Here is a 19,882-nt window from a genome sequence, read left to right on the forward strand (position 1 = left end):
CTGTGAAATAATAAAGTTATTGTATATTTTCTTTGAAGGTGTCCAAGCAAAATTTAAAATAGCCTTCCATGCCGTCATAGTTATTTTGACCAACAAACTCCAGGTTATTTGTATTGTTTTTGTTTTTTTTGTGTCTGCAGTATCTCGACTAAATAAACCCTCTGGTCTAGTTATGTTCTTTTTTTTGTTACTTTTTCCTGTGACGTCATGTAGGAAGGCGCTACTGAATGAAAAATTGTGTCTCATTTTTAAGCGACATAGTTCAGATATTCCAAGAAATTATTAACTCTTTCTCAATGTGAAACCATTTTAAGGTACTGCTACTGCATATACTAATAGTATAATACTATCAAAAATATTCAATGTCCCCTATTTTTTCGTTACAATTATGAAATTTTCAGGCGACTGTGGTACATTTTATAATTATAAAGAAAAACTAGCGTAAAAGTGATGCCACCCAAATTCAAACTTGATCCAAGATTTGTGGTAATAAGTATCATTATATTACTTTTTTGTAAATAGTTTTATCATAAATTAGGCAGTTTGTTTTCTTAATTTTAGTGTTTCATAATTCTCATATTTGTCTTTTAATCAGCCGATAAACAGAACAAGTTTTCTCATTGTTGAAAGCAGAGTAGTTGCTTTCATTTACTTTAATAGGGCTCTTCACGGTCAGTTCGGCCATATTTTTTAGAAAGAGGTGGAAATAGTATAAAAGTATGGGAAATCCTATGTGTTTCCAGGCAACTTCTCTGCTTGAATGATGTTTTCTCGTATTTCTCACACCATTTTTACCTTCATTATGAAAATCTGCCCCCTAACCAATTTGGCCTAACTAACCGTGTAAAGCCCTATTGAACATAGGTCAGTTGTTGTTTCATTGGCTGTTATACCACATCTACCTATTTTAGTATATAAAGTTAGAGAATGGAAACCAATATGTGGATGTACTTTCAGACAAGGATAAAATTTAATACCCCCTAAGCTGCAATGGGGACATATAATCTCTAATCTGTATACTAATCTTGCCTTGGCATTAGACAATAGTTCTATTCCATTTAATCTTAGTCATCCCTGCTTTAATAATTTTTTGTTACAAGTAATCTTAAAACTTGTATATATTACATCTTACTGATACAATTGTTGCCTTCTGATGATATGAGCTCAGTTTAAATGGAATAACCCTAAAAATAACAATCACTTTAGGTCTTATAAATTTTCTTTTCATTGCAGTTCAATAAAAAATCATACATTAAACCTTCATGTTCCATCACTATTTTGAACAATACACTATGCATGACTATGAGAATATGGATAATGGAGACATGGAAAATAAATTTCAAATCAAGTCAATTAATATAAACTGTGAAGTCAATCTTCTTTTTGATTGCATTCATGGCATTTCTAAGAAGGCAATGTCCAAATGTTTTGTCCACAAATAAATGCTGAATTTTTACTCAAGAAGATCCACCATTGCCTCACTTGATATCTGAAATAAAAATGCAAAATTGAAATGATTTTTTCTGCAAAATTCATAAAATATTTTTTCCCCAGCTACAATCTAGTCAATGGGCAATTTTCAAATACATGCTTTTACTAAGGGCTTTTCAATTAAAATGTATGTGGGAGGGTTAGAAGGGACTTTTAAAATATCTCTACAACCAAAAGCTAATTTTAGGAAATTTGCAAAATAGTATTAAATAGACACATATAAAAAAATTACCATGACTCGCGTTTAATTATAAAGCTTCCCATCAACCCTCCAACATAAATTCTCATGGAATAACCCCAACACTACTAGTGATTATTTTCCATCTCTACCAGTAGCATGATGTATAAAAGAAATTATTGCAACAAAAAGTCAATGGAAAAATACACACATAGCCATATTGTTATCACCATAATCACTATTTCCATTGATTTTGATTTGACCTTTTTATGTCATAATAGTTTTCCCATCGACCAGAGAAAGAACAAAGTGACTTCATTAAAATTGCGCATGAAAATACATGTAGCTAAAAACAAAAATATCTATGGTCTTTCAACTCTATAATGTATCTGTGCTACATCTGACCATGTTATCGCATTACTATGAGATCTTAGCAGAGAAACTATTGCTTATTTTCATTTGTGCCATAATAAATGATGCATGGCAATACATAGTCCACTACCAATTAAAAATTCAAACTTGATCACGTAATGTTTTATTAAAGGTTTAAACTAAAACAAACATTAAATTTGGGTCCAAAAATGCTAACTCTGCACATTATCTTTAAGGAATGACTGTAATATTTTTTCTGTCTATGAAGAAATAACATAAAAAATTTGGTGCACACTGAATAATGCACGTAGCACATTATTCAACAGTGTGCAACACATTTTTTATGTTATTTCGAATATTACTAAACCCAAATTTGTTCTTGATCTGAGTTTTGTGGTAATAATTATTTTGTATATATATGTCCCATTCTGTTTGGTTGGGACAAACTCAAGTTGCAGAACATAATTGTTTTACAAAGGGACATTACTCATGAATTGTTAAAGTGACCCCACCCAAATTCAACCTTGATCTGTATTGTGTGGTAATAAGCAAATGCGTACAAGTTTCATAACATGTCATTTGGCATGTTCGGTTGAGTCAAACTTTAGTTAGCGAATTGAAAATAAAGTTTTGCAATTTTACATTTATAAAAGAGCATAACTCTAGAAGTCAAAGTGACTCGACCAAATTTGAAAAGATCTGTGTTTTGTAGTGATGAAGATTGTGATAAGTTTCTTATCATTTGGTTGAGGCACATTTAAGTAAGAGAACAAACTAAAACTTTTGCAATTCTTCCATTTATACATGAAAACTACTCTAGAACAGTTTAAGTTTGTCTAGTGACATCACCAAAACTCAAACTGAATCAGTGTTTCGTGGTTATAAGCATTATGCGTAATTTTTTTATATCCTTTAGCTGCGGCAGTTAGAGAACAGAAACTAATATATAAAAAAGAAGATGTGGTATGATAACCAATGAGACAACTATCCACAAAAGACCAAAATGACACAAACATTAACAACTGTAGGTCACCATACGGCCTTCAACAATGAGCAAAGCCCATACCGCATAGTCAGCTATAAAAGGCCCCGATAAGACAATGTAAAACAATTCAACGAGAAAACTAACGGCCTCATCTATGTAAAAAAATTAACGAAAACCAAATATGTAACACATGAACAAACGACAACCACTGAATTACAGGCTCCTGGCTTGGTACAGGCACATAAGTTTTATTTTAATTTTTCAATTCATAAAGGAACATAACAATAGAATTGTTAGAGCAAAGCTACTATCATTTCAAGCTTGACCTGTATTTTGTGATAATAAGCAGGATAAGTTTCATAACATTTGATTGAAGCTTACTTCATTTAGATCGGAAATATTTCTTAACTTTTCCATTTATAAAGTCAACTGTTTTCCCCTTACAAACATGACAAAGTGGAACAATTTCCAATTTTTCTGAATTCTTCTCTTCTTTTAGGTTAAATCTTTCCACAATGGATATCTGCAATTATGCAAAAGTTATTTTGACAAGGGCCACAAAGGACATATCTTCATTGCAATGGTGGAAGAAACAAAATTCTGAGAACAATCGCCCTATTCTTACTGACAATTCTCTGAATAACAACACTAACTTTAAACTTGGACTTCAATCACCTGAAACTGAAGACCAGACAAGATCCCTTTTAAAATCTACCGAGAGAACAAGAAAGTTGAAAATTTGGCATGACCACAGCGATATTTTGAACCACAGCTACATTTGCTTTACCGTTTCTTTTCTATACGATGAGGCCAACTTCTATACCGACCAAGAGTTTAGACTTAAACATCCTGACAAAAAGCCCATTAACGTCCAAGCATTAGTAGAAAGACCGAAGCTATATATATTTGGACAGTCCGGAAGCTCAGATGAGGAGCAGACATTGTATACCAGGACGCGACTTGAAGATTTACAACAAATACGTTTACCGACTCAAGTGACTCATGATGACCATAACCTTACAGTTTTTGATGATTTGAGAGTTTTCAGTGGGGATGGGCCAGCTCGTCAATTTGAATCAGGTCAGCAAAGGGGGGGTAATTTTTCCTGTCTTTGTGGAATTCCAGCAGTAGAACATGGCAATTATGTGAGATGTTATTATATGAAACCGCTCAGTCTAGACGAAAGATGCCAACTAGCAACTTCAACAACAAGTATTAGGAAATTAAAGCAAGGCATTTTAAGTCCCTTTCAAAATCTGAAAAAAGCCGATCTAGTAAAAGAATTAAAAGCAAGGAATATAGAGACAACCGATAAAGACCGTAAACAACTACATGAGGACCTTACTCAACTACTTCACGGAATTAGCAGACCACCAGCTTTAATGATACCTGAACCCCATCTTCCAACTGAAAATATCAATATCCCGAGTTACGAAATTTTGTGTACTGAACCGCTGCATGACCTGACTAATGTAATCCAAAATATCATAGCCGAACTTCCCTACCATATCCAGGATAAAGAAGCGCAAAAAGAATTCCAAAATTTCTCACAAACAACAATAGGAGACAAGAATCAAGTTAAAGGCTCCGATGCACGTCTATACCTTGTTAAATTAGCTAAATTTGCAGCAAACCTACATGAACAAAAGAAGATTGATAAAAATACCATCCAGATGATCGAATCCCTCGTTGAAATTACCAACATTTGCTATTCAAAATATGAATGTCGTTCACCAAAACAGATTCTTAGACTTTACAATCAATGTTTCCTATTTGCTGTTACTTGCAGGATAGTTATTGGAATTCCGTCTAACCCTAAAATGTCAAAAAGAAAATTTTTTGGAAGTCACTTTCACAGTGTTATTGTCCATCTACCTGAATGTTTAAGAATTTTCAATTTAAGATCAATTGTAACAGAACAAGAGGAACGCATTTTTGGGGACTTGAGAAGAATTTCGGAAAATACCACAAACAGACAAGCACAATTCATCTGTGACAATGCTATGCTTCGTTTCAACAGTCAGCAAGCTGCTAAAACCGACTACTTCACCATGCAGGAATCTGTAATTCAAAAACAGGCTCACCTTCTTGCTCCACGTCCAAATTCTACAATTCCCGCTCATATTGTCACAAAGCAACCAACACTTCTGCAAGCTCATCTCGAAAGGATTCCAGACTTTTTACTTCCTGGTAACAACATTTGGTGGCATTCTACCAACAACAACTTAATTTTTCATGATGGCCCTGATGAACCATGTTACCGTAATCAGGGTCCCGAGATGTCCCACTTCAGATCATCATCCCTGAAAGATGAAAACACAAAACTGAAAGTAATTTGGCAGACTATCATGACCCGATTCCAGGAAAATCAACTAATTCTACCATTACGCAGACTCAAGACATTTGATGTTTATGGAAATCCATCCTTTGTAACTGTCAACAAAACTGAAGGTAGGAAAATATCATTCTAGTGCAATTAGTTTTGTAACAATAATTTTCATTGGACGTTGACAAATATTTTAAGGGGTTAGATTACACATTCTACAAGTCCCAAACTAAAAAAGCTACCATTTTGAATTCTGACTTTTTTTGGTGTATGTAATTTCTCAAATAAGTAAACAAGGTAGTCACATTCAGAGCCTTAAAATCTTCATTTTGTCTATATTGAAACCATTCTGAATCGTACGAAAAGTAAAAATATGTTTAGTTTTCATGTTTGACATCCAGAGTATACGGCACTCACACCACATCTTCCTATATCTATATATGACGTCGCATTGTTAAGATGCTAAAGACCATGCAATAGTTTCGCAGACTTTTTCATTTTTGGCATTTTCAAGCCAAAATCTATATAAAAGAACAAAAAACTCTGCTCCTTGTTGTTTATAGGTAAACTCAATTTGCGACAGTAAAATCTACGTTTTACGAAAGCCTAGCTTAAAATACAATACAGTTATCTCCTAGTTTATTGCTCAATAAATTAAACCTTTGTTTTTTCGTTCACTACTCCAATAAAGAAATAACTATTTGATTCATCTGTATATTCAAAAAGTACAAGTGAATCACAGCAGGTGATGCAGTTTTCTTATTCTGAATGTATCTGAGGTCAAATTGTCTGCTTAATAATAACCAGTTTAAAATTTGTTGATCTTAATTTCCTTTATTATTGCATATTCAACAGAAAATGATTTGGAAGACGAAATACAAACCCCTTCATGTGATATAGATACTGTCAGAGCTGATGACGCAATTATAAATGAACCAGAAAATGAAGAGAAAAAAGGTAATTTGTTATTCTATAATTTTAACAACCATAGTATTAAAATATACCTGATTTGTATGTTGCCTTTCAAAAGCTACATATTTCTTCAAATCTGAAAAATAAAAACTCAAAAAGATGAATTTAAAATCTAACTTTTTCATAATGATACACGATCACCTACTAGCAATTAGAATAATTTATATTCTTTAATCAGCAACAACTTGACTGGATATAAAATAACATATGAACAGTGTATGGCATGAGCAAGTAGTAGAATATTGATCTTGAAGAATTTTGTTAATTTTAAAAACATTTTTTTACTTTGCTATATTTCTAAGGGAACTTGCATTCAACTATTAATTTCTTTTATTACAGATTCTAAGTCTGAGTCAACAGAAGACTATATTCCAGATATTCCTATCTTGCAAGGTAATGTAGATTGTTTGACATGGTTGTTAAATGTGGAAAATTTTTGTCATTGCATTTAATTTATTTTTATTGTATTATATATATTTCCCAAATTTAAAGGCAACTTCATGTTTAAAGTATACATGGGTATCTTCAACCTAGGTGAGTTGGGGTATAAATGAGATTCAAAGTTTATTGATTAAAAGTTTTTAACCAAAATAGACAACAAGTTAATGTATTCAATACTCTTTCACCAACCTTGACTTCCTTGTTTGAAAACTGGTAAATATATTCATTGCAAGACATCTGTACATCTGTAAAGAATCAATCTCATTGGTCAGAATACATGTGCATCATTTTCTTATAATAGACCAACCAGAAGTACCAGCAATAGACCATGACAGGAACCAGAACAACACTGAAACCAAGGAGAAATACAAATCATACATTAAAGGTAAATAATTTTGTTAACCACACATCTGATATCATTTTAGGCAAAACAGTTAATGTTGTACCTCATCTGTTTAGAATGATTCATCTCATTTGTTATCATGTATACATGTAGACTCCAGACGGTAATTAAAGAACTAGATAAATAGTATATATATACACGTCTATATTTGGTGAAGACTCAATATTGCTGTCAAGATTTCACATCCCCTTTTTTTTTATTTCTATTTTGTTTTCAGATAAAAATGCTCACTTTAACATATTTAACTTACTGCCCAATTGCAAACAATGGTATAACATGTATAATGTACATGTATCAATCATATATTATTAAATAATTATAAATTTTAACATTCTTATTTGTTTCTGTTGATTTCTGTCTCATTAACATAAAAAAGAACAACTTCAACTCTGAACAACATCATTCAAAATTTGTATTATCTTGTACTAGAAAGTACATAATTTTGCTACTAACCATAACAAAATATATTTCACAATTTGTAGACCAATTATAAACATCCTAAACATGATAAATCTAATAAACAACTGATAAACAGGTTTTGATGAGTGCAGGAATGAGAGCTCGAATGACCTAAATAGATAAAACTTCTATGTCATTTGATCTCTAGTTGGGAGTCGTCTCAATAGCAATCATACATCTTCTTATTTTTATATTTCTAATTCATTCAGATACAAACAAATGACAAATACATGTATGTTTTAATTTCAGTTTTAAGATGGAGTGTACAACCAAGCAACATTGATGTCCAAGGAAGTCTGCTCATCAAACCAAAACAATTACCAGGTAATTACATAATCTTCATATTCTAATTATAAACATTCGGATATATTGAAGACTATGTTTTTTTATAAGTTGTCATTGTTGTTGATCATTCCATTTTCCAAAATATTTTTTTTTAATTTCAGCTAACAATTTCAAGAAACAACCAACTTGCAAAAGGAAACTATTTCAGTCTGAAGTTTCCAATCAAGAAATTGGTAAGTATTAGTAAGTTAACCTGAACTTTGGTATTATATGTTCATAACAGCAAAATATAAAGTAAAATAATATTTCCACATGGTTGTATTCAAAACAATTTAGTATTGTAAAATTTAATAAAGAAATAATATGATGTATGTTGTTAATCAGTATTGTTTGGTGTGTGAATGTGTGCTATTTGTATAGGTTATAATTATTATTACATTGATAAAATGTTGTTGAAAACTCTCTTACAGCTAATTTCCTACTGTATATAATGTAGAGCAAAACTTTGTTTAGCTTGCTTACTTTGTATATTGTACAATCATATTATCATAACACATAATTAAATTCAGATATAATATACATACAGGTTAAACTATGGCTATATATATTGTTTAAAGATGTCAATCTTATTCACAAAGCTTGTATAAACAATTATACAAAGCAAGCAAGCCAACCAAAGTTTTACTTTGCAAGCATTAGGAAATCAGCTGTAAATGTTAATATACTAAATACATACTTTTTTATGCTTCAGCATCAAGTAGAAAGAAGACAACATTTGATCTGGTCGTCCAACTTCTTGGTCCATCATCAGATGTGGATGACTGCATTAAGTACAGGAAATTGAAGCAAAAACACCCTGGTCATAAATCCTTCATATCAGCTTTTGATCAATCTTTCTCTAAGCTACAGATTGAGGTCAGCAAGAGGTACTTCGCCCTGAAAGATGAAATAGCAAAAGATGATGGAAAAGAGAACAGAGGGAGTCTGTTAGCTGACAAAGAGATTGCTCAAAAGCTGCTGGATCACTGGGGAGTGTACTACTTTTAATGTCCAGTGCACTAAATAATAATTCTTGAATGTTACATATAAATTAACTTTACCAAATTTCTTAACTACTTAAGGAGATGTGGTATGATTGACAATAATATGATTATCTTTATTTAACCAAAATAGCATGGATGTAAAAGCAGCTATCGTTCACTGTACAGCTTAGGAGATTTATAAAATATATATGTACAATGCTCTAAATTTTACAAATTATACAATTTAGTTTCAATTCATATTTCAAGTTCCGATCTTTAAAATTCTTGTTTTAGTCTCATGACAGGTGTTAAATGTCAACTAACAAATATTACATAGATATAGGAAGATGTGGTGTGAGTGCTAATGAGACAACTCATCATCTAAATAACAATTTAAAAAAAAGTAAACCATTATAGGTCCTTGTATGGCCTTCAACATTGACCCTTGGCTCACACCGAACAACAAGCTGTAAAGGGCCCCAAAATCATTAGTGTAAAACCATTTAAACTGGAAAACCAACGGTCTAATCTATATAAAAGAACAAAAACATGTATAAATTACATAAACAAACGACAAAGTTCTACTGTACATTTTTACATCAGATTCCTGACTTGGGAGAAGACTATATAAGTTTGATTAACTTGTGTCTCATCCCTTTTGCACATTGAAGCAAATAAAATAATATTTAATATACAATTGTATAATGAGCACTTTCATATGTTAAATGATGCACTGGACATTTTAATATAAGTGTGCACCCTTAGTGACTTGGATCACAAGGCTATTTTCGTATATATATATATATAGGCAAAATTCATAAAAAGGGGAAAGGGGGCAGGTTGTTAAGAGGGGTACCCTGGTAACACTTTTAAATAAGGGATAATTAGAAACAAAAAAGACTGAATATGCCATTAGGTGTGTTGCACTCACCAAAAAAAATCCTGATGTACAAGGGCTGGAATATTTGACTAACAGAAATTTAACAGTATAAATCAATGAAATCAAATAATTTGGAGACAAAAATTAAGGAAATGTGATATAATTGCAAATGACACAATTATTCTTCATAGACAAACAGACGAGAATGTATTACATTCCATTCATATAATCATGATTAGAATAAGTAAATGTGATATGATTGCAAATGACACAATTTAAGATCATCATGATCATTGTTTAAAAGGGGGGCTTCAACATTCAACAATGAGCAAAACCAATATCATGAAGTAATTGCAAGATACAATTGAACCTGGCATGAAAAAATTGAGATATGATTGAAATGAGCAAACCTAAAGCCCATTTACGATACGCCAAATTCCAAAAATTCGTCCGACAGCAACCCATGTGACCAACATGCAATTACAAAAAGACAAAATAAATGGCAGATGAGAAATGTGTTAATTGCCACTTTAAATTCACAATTTGATCTTCAACATGAGCATTTAATATAAACTTGTTTATACTTCATTTATTTTCAAAGCCTGCCCCTGTTTTATTAAATAGATCTTGTGGTTAATATGAAAGGATTTATGAAGGGGGCCTCTTCAATAGACAGACATGGCTGATGCTGTATTCATCTTTCGTATCAACTGTTTGAAATACATGTAAATACGGAAATCTAAATACATGTAAATACATTTTGTAATCAAGTCCAGATATTTAAATCTACAGAAATAACTTATCTAGAATTACATGTATATATTGAGACTCATTGGTGAAAAAAAATAGGAACTTTGTAAGTTAAATAAATGTCAAGATTTTAAAATAGTTTCATGCAATTGCAAGTTTCAGTCATATTCAATGTCAATGGTACCAGTAAATTTCAGTTTAGTTCAATAATAAGCATGGTTAGAGACTTTGTCCTGGACCCCCTTTTTTTTGGGGGGGGGGAGGGGAACAGTGATTACAGCATCAGCCTCATTACCTGTACTTAAGTTACTGTCACGAGTACAACCAGAGATTTATACCAAGCTTCCAATAACATCAGGATGATACCACTCCAGGATATAAAAGAAATTTACCTTTTATGACTGAAAAATATACTGGATATGACAATGCTTCAATCGATAATCCCAGGGGTGTTGAAATTTTAAGTTCAACCCATAGGACACGTTCATCCATGCAACGGGACAAGTATTTTTTTAAACAAGTTATAACATCTGAATTCAAGAGTCCTTCCTTCAACTATCTGACTAGTATACCATGGGTCAGTGTGGTTTTTCCGCGCTATACCTTTCATTTATAAAATAATAGGCAAAGTCATTGATAGGGTTCTGAAAGAATTAAGGGTCAGTGTGGGTTTTCTACGCTAAACCCTTGTTGCTATATTCTTTGATGAGAAAGAAATGTTGGAAGCGAGACAAATATCATGAAATACCAAGTCCAAGCTATACATATATACCTAGAATTTATAGGACACGTTTATACAGACTTGCCAGATTAAAGCATATGCAAAATGGATGCAACTATTGCCTTTTAGTGCAAGACACCCCTGGGATATATGACAACATAATTTACCGGATATGACACAGCAATTTACTGGATTTGACACAGACAACAATTAATGAATATGACTTGACTCAATAATGTCACACTGACTATAAATCATTATAGTAATTATAATTATATCCCCTTTGAAAAGAAAAGTAAAGTTAGTCTTAATTTTAGGTATCCAGGTGATGGTTTAAATATCTGGTCATCTAAAATGTGTATAGGAAACAGTATCATAGTAGGTTGGCCATAGGGTTGGTCATGTGATTTATTATGATCTGTACCGTTTTGAAATAATTATGACAAGTGTTTTAGCTTCTCATCTAGGATTTTATAAATATTTTGCTAAATTTCTAGTTGTTCATAAATAAAAAATGGTAATGTCTACAATCATTGATAATATTTAAACATGTTAAATTTTTGTACACTTTTTGTTTAAGAAATAAAAGATAGAAAAATTAATAAAATTATTCAAAGTACAAATATATATATATAAAAGTACATGTAGTTTAAATACCAGAAAATGTAAAAAGGGCTAACATTAAAATCATAATGACAGGCGTTATAACTACAATATCAACAAATTTCCATTTAAATTGCAATTAAAATTTTGTTTTGCTTCAAAGAAGGTGTACTGGTGCCAAGGAAGGTCAAATAAACAGTGGTTTCAAAGAAGAAGTAAAATAAACAGTGGTTTCAAAGAAGAAGTAAAATAAACAGTGGTTTCAAAGAAGATGTAAATGGCATTTAAGGGTTTTCTTGCTGTGTAAAATTCTCCCCAGATTCATTTTTTGCCATATTTTGTATTGCATTATTTAATCAGTCCAAAGCCAGCACCTTCAGGAAATTCTAAAATTAAATTAAACTGAAAAAGTGTATGATTTAGAAGCATTTAATATGTGAACAGTTTGGAAAAGCAGTAATAACTCCTTTACAAAAAATTATAAGCCTTTTTTAATCCCTGCAACAGAATGTACACCTGAATTAATAATTAATATTGATCAATATAATCATGTCCATTTTTGTTTGGAAAATTTTGTCATAAATTGAAAAGTTCATTCATATAAAAAATCGGAAAACTCAACTTTAATATTCATAATTTATAAAACTTGTCATTACACAGCAAATTTTTTTCTGTAATTATTAATTTCTCCTATTGGACTGAAATTTTGCAATGCGGTGGTGGGTGGGTAATGCAGCCAAGATTGTTTAACATCTTGCCAGTCACAAGCCTGGAAGGAAGGTCACATACAAATTATTTAAAAACAAAGCTCTTGAGATAATTCATGTACATGATGCATGTGATGTATGTCTAGACATTTTGTTTTTAAAATAACTTCAATCGATCATTGAGTGACCTTCAAAATGCAGAGTGAACCACCACAAAAAGTTATAAACAAGTTTTGACATTGTTTGCATCTCACAACTTTACGAAAGAAATGTCTATTCAGTTGTCGCCAAAATTTGTTAAAGCAAATGTGTATTCAGTTGTTGCCAAAATTTTTTAATTGTAAAGATCAAACAGTAACTCATTGCACAATAAAGTAGTGGTACCATGCGTACCACAAGTATAATGTGTAATGTACATTTTTTAAGTGGCGTAACATTTATATTTTCCTATTTGAGTAGTTCATTGTGGAGTTCACTTTGTGACCTGTGTTAAGACAAGGTTAGATTTTTTTCCAAATATAACAATTATTTAAAAGATTAAAAGAAGAAACGAAAGGCTTTAAGTGCTGAATATTAATTGCAGGATATATACACATAAAAAAGATGTGGTATGATTGCACATGATAAGTCAAAGTACGGCCTTTAACATAGAGCAAAGCATAGACTAGTTAACTATTAAAGGCCTCAAAATTACTATTGTGAAAAAATTTAATTCTCCCCAGCTACGTGTATTTCCTACAGCATACTGGTAAAAATTGAAATTTGAAATAACATCATGTGTCTACAAATCTATAACATCATATCCTCAACACAATACATGTATAATGTAAGAATATCAATTCAGATAGCATCATATTCAGAAATATAGCATTACATTACTATATGATGCTTAAAGGTTTGTATTTTCCAACATATACAGTCTACAGAGAACAGTTATCAGGCCCGTAGCAAGGTTTTCAAGAGGGGGTTCGTTGGACTCAAAAACTTGACTTTAACAGTCACAATTCAAACCAAACATTGACTTTAACAGTGCTTATTTGTTTTCAAGGGGGGGGGGGGGGGGGTTCGTCCGAGCCCCCCTGGCTAAGGGTATGGTTATCAATAGGTTTTGGGAGTGCAAGTTTTTGAGAAGCATTTGAAAAGGTATAAAACTTGTTGTTTGTAAACATTTTTAATTCATTCGGAATGCATGGTTAAATATGACTGCCTGAATAAGTATTTTAGTGACGATACTATTTTCTAGAGTTCTAGTAGATTTTATCTAACAGCTAACTGTCTATGAGTCTGGATGGAGGAACATCAATTCTGTATTATTCTAATTTTCTCTTATTTTTAATTCATTTGGAATGCATGGTTAAATATGACTGCCTTAATAAGTATTTTAGTGACGATACTATTTTCTAGAGTTCTAGTAGATTTTATCTAACAGCTAACTGTCTATGAGTCTGGAGGGAGGAACATCAATTTTCATAATTTGGGGCCCACTGACTGCTCAAGACGGGCCTGTACCTGTCACGCTTCAGGGATTCCCTAAATAAGCCACCAAAAAATTTCCTCAAAAAGGGGGGGGGGGCTTATTTCGCCACAGAGGACAGTATTTCTTATGCTTGATATTTTTGCACAGCAGTGTTCCTTCAACATGAGGATTTTAATTAACAAAATAGTTTTTGTTTAAACACAAACTGAAAGAGATAAGTCACAACACATTATTTTAAGCAATAGCCTAGTTTTTACATGTAGAAAAAATTAAGCAAATGGAATTATTTTCATAAATTTCTACTGTCAATACTTCATCAAGATGTTCAAGGTTGGTTTCCTTCCTGGTAGTATCCATTAAATATAAATTGATAAAGCAGATCAAAATACTGCATTGAAATCTAATGTTAAGAATGATGTTATCGTGTGCATGCACATTGCTGGTTCTAAAATAAAATCAGACACTGTGAAATTTCGAAACTGAACTACTAGACCAGTAAAATCACTGTTTGAATCTGTTTCCCTATCTGAATTTATAATATTAAATGTGTCTTAAATATGTCTTACTTGTTTAAAAGTTTTAATATTTAAATCTTTAAATTATTATTGACCCTGAGCTGTTGACAGAGATTTTCCAACTCATATGCTCTTTTATTTCCAAATTTTCAGTTATAAAATTCGCAATATATATTGTCTGGGACTATTTTACTAATGCATCGTTGGGCGATTTTAATGTCAGATGTATCATAGTTTTTGTTTACATATCTTTTGAATCTTTTTTGAAATTCATGCAGTTATTCCTTCTCATAATCCAGGTTTTTGTTTTTACAATTTAAACTTCTTTCATGGGGCATGTCAAACATCCCTTGTACACTGTACATGCTGTATACTCACTTTTTTAGCTCAAAAATAATGGTCTTCAGCATTTTTTCATCTGACAAGTTTTTCTACCCTTTCCAGTCACTAGAAAGTGTTACAATTTAAATTTAGACGCAACACATAAATAGTAATTGGAAAGGTACTGCCATTGCATGTGTTATGCAGAAACAAATTGAATATATTTTAAAAAAAAAATAATGTAGGAGTTGAAACTATCCATATTAAGCAAAACGACCAAAGACGAAGATTTGCTTATTTACAGAATGCATATGCCAGTTTCGGTTTTAAAAATAAATGACAGTTTACAAAAAAGTCAAAGTAAACAGTGAGTTATTGATTTGTACCATTGTGAAATTATGAGGTCGTCTGGAAATGAAGTTTCTGATAATCTACTTGTTCCCAAAACCTGAAATAATTCCATCGTCTGCTTTAAAATGCTTTTTAAATGAATGTGACTGTTTTTAGCCTGAAATATATGCCATACTGACCAGCATGTTTATGATAACTATACATGTAAATGAAAACTGCTTCTTCCAAACAACTGTTTACTTTCAGTTTATGTTTATAGTGACTTTTGATGTAAAAACTAGAGACATTCCGAAGTCCTGTATTTGTGTCAACTCGGCCAATATAGAATAAGTTGGCCAATACAGAAAAGTCTATATTGGCCGAGTTTACACCTTATATTGCATAGGCAGTTTTCATCATATTAAGTCCAATAACAGTGAAGGAAGTTAAATAATCAATTATATTATTATATGTCTATACCCAGTTGCAAATTGTCAGACATGAAAAATTAATAAGAAATCAAGAGAAAACCTAGTTGGCAATTCCTTGTAGAGGGGGGATAGGACCTTTATCTGGACTCTGGGATCGACTGTTTTTAAGCTCATGATTTCTGGATTGACCCTTTCATGACCTGATAATTCTTTTTTTTAAATTTCGGGATCAGGACCCCTCCTACCCCATCTCATTGTACGAATAGGAACCAGACATCACTGAATGAGTAGACTTGGTACAGGCACATACATAATGTGGCTACCCTCCTTTAAAATATATACTTTTCTGACACTTTGGACTTAAAACAGAATTGAATATTAATTTATACCTTGTAGTTACAAATTAAATGATGTACATAACATATGAGTGTGTAGTCCAAATACTAAGGACGTCTTGAAAGGCTATAACTTTAAGCTTTCATGTATTAAAACAACTCTTATTGGTGTAAGGCGTCAAAACACAAAAAGTATAATAGCCTTTCATTTGAATTAATGGATATGTGAGCAATGGCATTGAATGAGATAAATATGCACCAAAAATGTAATATGGAACTATGTCACCTTACAGTGGGTCTCATTGGGGTCTAAGCGTGAAGTGGAATTGCAGATTTTTAGTAAGCAGGACATGTGAAAATTTATACAAATTATTGTGCCGTGAAAACGGGAATTGAAGTCTGGCAGGACCCGGGTAATTACAAAAAAAATAATTGCTTACGTACATAGTGTAAGTGGGATATGGGAATCAGACAAAATAGTAAGCAGGATCCGGGATCAGAACACCCAATAAGACCCCTTGTACAGTTTAGATAAACAATCATCAAAACCATTACTGTAGGTACAGCAAATTATAAGCTAGAATATACATATCAGCAAAAAACGTGAGGATCAACTATGTTATTCATGTCAGAATACAATTAACATTCACTAAATTATATATAGGCTCCAAGCTTTGTTCAGACACATAAAACATGTGGCTGTGCCAGGATTAATCCTCTGTCTGCACACCCAGACTATCAGTACCCTCAGATGTTGAATTTGGACCAAGGAGAAAGTAAAAACTTCATCAGGAGACCTTGTCCATGTTGTCATAGATGTAAGGAGATGTGGTATGATTGCCAAACCTGTTTTCATGTAAGCTTCCAGATTTATAAATGAGATGATCAATCTTAAAATCGAGAATCAATCCCAGCCATGTACAGGATTAGGTCCTCATGCAGTCACAAGATGCGATATGCGTAGAATGTTCAACAATAAAGAATTTCACGATGAAAAGTTGTGAATTGGGTCTGAACAATGGACAATGTGCGAGAATGACACTCTAGCGCACATATTTATTTCTTCCGATGGTGCATTTTTAGAAATGGGATTAAATAAATACGATTTCATGTATTTTTCTCCGTGTAGTTTGGTTCTAACCACGTGTGTACAATGTTTTCCAAAGCTTAATTTGTCTTTTACTCATTTCTAACCTTTTTTTAGATCCTGAAAAGAATGAAATTGAAAGCAAATAACTTATAGTTCTTTAGACTGACACATTTGTTAGCTGTCACTTACTTATATTCATATATTTCCACACATTAGAGAAAATAATTGCTGGTGCAAGGTGCTTTCATTTCTGCCGACTGCAAGCATCTAAAGATAGCGATCCGGCTTCTGATTGGTTGGCTTTCTAAAATAGGCGGAGTCTATAAGCCGACGATCAAGGCAGCAAAAACATCTATTGCAACCGTTTACAATATAATTTAAGCAAAAAAATACCGTATTTGTGATTCAATAATTAAATTGCATCATATCGGTATATGTTTTTCATCCGATTGCATGCGAGTAATTTGTATTCATCAAATTGTATCGATAGACGCTGGTTACGGAATCCGCCATTGATGAATACATAATGAGGTAATAGCAGAGTTACCTCCTCTTGACAAAAACTCCTCGAAAATGCCTTAACATCGCTGCGTGTATACAAGATTGATGAAGTTTTGAAAAAGAAAAGACTTAAAGTTCTAAGACTCCCACTATATCACTAGTACTGCGAGTTAAACACTATTGAACTTATTTGGGGAATTTTAAAGGGATTTGATGGTCAGGAAAACTGTACATTTAAACAAAATGATGTGAAATCCCTTATTCACAAAGGGTTTGAACAGATAAATAGTATAACATGGTTAAATTCATGCAATCATGTAAAAACAATATTGAACCAAAATATTGGCAAAAGGATGCTATACAGGATGAAATTCAAAAAAATATAATTCATATTGAATCAGACTCTGAAGTTGAAAACGAAAGTGAGAATGATGATTTAAGTGATGGAGATGAAACTGATGATTACGAATGGCCTTAATAATAAATTTGTTGTGAGTATTTTGTGTTTGGTTCCCCTAAAATTAACCAATGTAAGCAGATAAAACTTTCCATAAACATATGGAGGTATAAGTAACTATAACAATAAAATTGAGAATGGAAATGGGGAATGTGTCAAAGAGACAGCAACCTGACCATAGAACAGACAACAGCAGAAAGTCACCAACAGGTTTTTAATCGGCAGCGAGGAAATTTACACACCCGGAGGCGTCCTTTAGCTGGCCCCGGAACAATTATACATGTTATACTAGTTCAGTGATAATGAATAATCAGTTTAAAATCATTCATTTTTCACAAAATTTCATTTGTAAACTAAATTTTGCAAAATGTTTGGGTTACTCATAATAGAACAATAAAAAATACAAAATCATTTATACAGAAAGCTCCGTAATCACATGATTTAATTGAATGCTGGTCAGAGTTATTCAAATTAGTAAAGTCACATGATACAATGAAACAGGTTTACAGCACATGTCTAATATTTTTGTTTTGAATGGAAGGCTGTTATACTACTCATACTTACTCCATTGAGTATTTTATTTTTAAAACAACAGAAGTAACATAGAGACCTAAAGGGTAACTTTTTTGATTTTTGGTTCAAAATTATGTTATTCATAGTCAGAGTATGTATATATCATACATTAAAATACATGAAGAAAAAATTACTTATTTGTAAAAACGAACTTTTAAGAATCATTTTCTGAAGATTTATAGAAATCAAACGGACTATAAATATTACGAAGATCATCTAAAGCTAAAACTGAAATACTTTTATATACGTATGGAATTATATAGTCGAATATTAGCTAAATAAAATGAAGTGTTTGTGAAATTAGAACCTTTTGACGAGCTAGTTCTAATAAATATAAAAATGATTTAAAACATGAGTGTCCAATTCGGATATGTACAACAACTTACACATTTAAAATAAAATTGCGAATAGAAATGGGGAATGTGTTAAAAAGACAACAATTCGACCAAGTGCATGAGCGATTAAGCTTGCTTTAAAACCAGGTTAATTTCACCATTTTCTACTAATGAAAATGCCTTTACCAAGTAAGGAATATGACAGTTATCTATTCGGGACTTTCCGTTTTATATTTTCCTCGGAGTTCGGTATTTTTTGTGATAAGCCATATCTATTAATTTCATATACTTGCATACTTTCGTACAATAATTCACTACCTTGTTTTATCTATATGCAATGTTGGTTACATTTAAATTTTATAAAGGTAAGCTGGAAAATGAAAACAAGATTGTATTTAAGAACTTTACGACGAAACTAAGAATATCAGAACTTTTAACTTTAATTGAAAAGTTCACTAAAAGAATCATCAGACGAATAATGGTTACATGTATAACAATTGTGCTTTTGATCAGTTAAGTTGCTTTGCTTTCGTTATTTTGTGACCGCAAAAGTTCGACATAGAATTTTCTCAGTTTGCATGTACGAAACGAATATCAAACGTTAAATGCAATCAGTTCAGTCATATTACATTTCGAATGTCGTTTTATCGTTTAGAAGGAAGCAATTTTTTTGAAGATGACATATTAATTGTATCGTGCTGTGTAAACATTGCTTGCAGATATTAAGGAAAACTATATAGTATGATAATTGAATTTAAATACTGAGAAATAGATCGAATCTTCTTTAATTACTATTCACCACCCATAAAGTACATATTTCCCTATATAAACGATAAAACTGTTTAGGCGTTCGTAGTCCATTGCCATTGGATACTGGAATCGCCTAAAGCTTTTCTTTTGGTATGATTTTGAATGCATAAGA

The 19,882-nt window shown here is 31.9% G+C and overlaps 1 protein-coding gene and 1 long non-coding RNA gene across 4 annotated transcripts; one reads left to right on the forward strand and one right to left on the reverse strand.

Annotated features, from left to right (window-relative positions):
• Positions 1-1,207: 1,207 nt before the first annotated feature.
• Positions 1,208-17,622, reverse strand: LOC143047502 (uncharacterized). Of its 3 annotated transcripts, XR_012969585.1 has the most exons (7): positions 17,284-17,622; positions 9,344-9,463; positions 8,649-8,848; positions 6,955-7,114; positions 6,357-6,400; positions 5,111-5,329; positions 1,208-1,489 (listed from the first exon to the last, which is right to left on the reverse strand). It is a non-coding gene; the product is annotated as an uncharacterized LOC143047502 (long non-coding RNA). The 3 variants fall into 3 exon arrangements; XR_012969583.1 differs by lacking the exon at positions 9,344-9,463 and having other exon boundaries at positions 17,284-17,601; XR_012969584.1 differs by lacking the exon at positions 17,284-17,622 and having other exon boundaries at positions 9,344-9,610.
• Positions 4,909-9,064, forward strand: LOC143047501 (uncharacterized). The gene is made up of 7 exons (XM_076220556.1): positions 4,909-5,477; positions 6,208-6,309; positions 6,664-6,717; positions 7,067-7,150; positions 7,877-7,951; positions 8,074-8,145; positions 8,664-9,064. The coding sequence occupies exons 1-7, from the start codon at positions 5,030-5,032 to the stop codon at positions 8,957-8,959; spliced, it is 1,131 nt and encodes a 376-aa protein (XP_076076671.1). The 5' UTR covers positions 4,909-5,029; the 3' UTR covers positions 8,960-9,064.
• Positions 17,623-19,882: the final 2,260 nt, after the last annotated feature.

This window comes from Mytilus galloprovincialis, chromosome 10 (assembly GCF_965363235.1).
Source record: "Mytilus galloprovincialis chromosome 10, xbMytGall1.hap1.1, whole genome shotgun sequence".
NCBI lineage: Eukaryota > Metazoa > Mollusca > Bivalvia > Mytilida > Mytilidae > Mytilus > Mytilus galloprovincialis.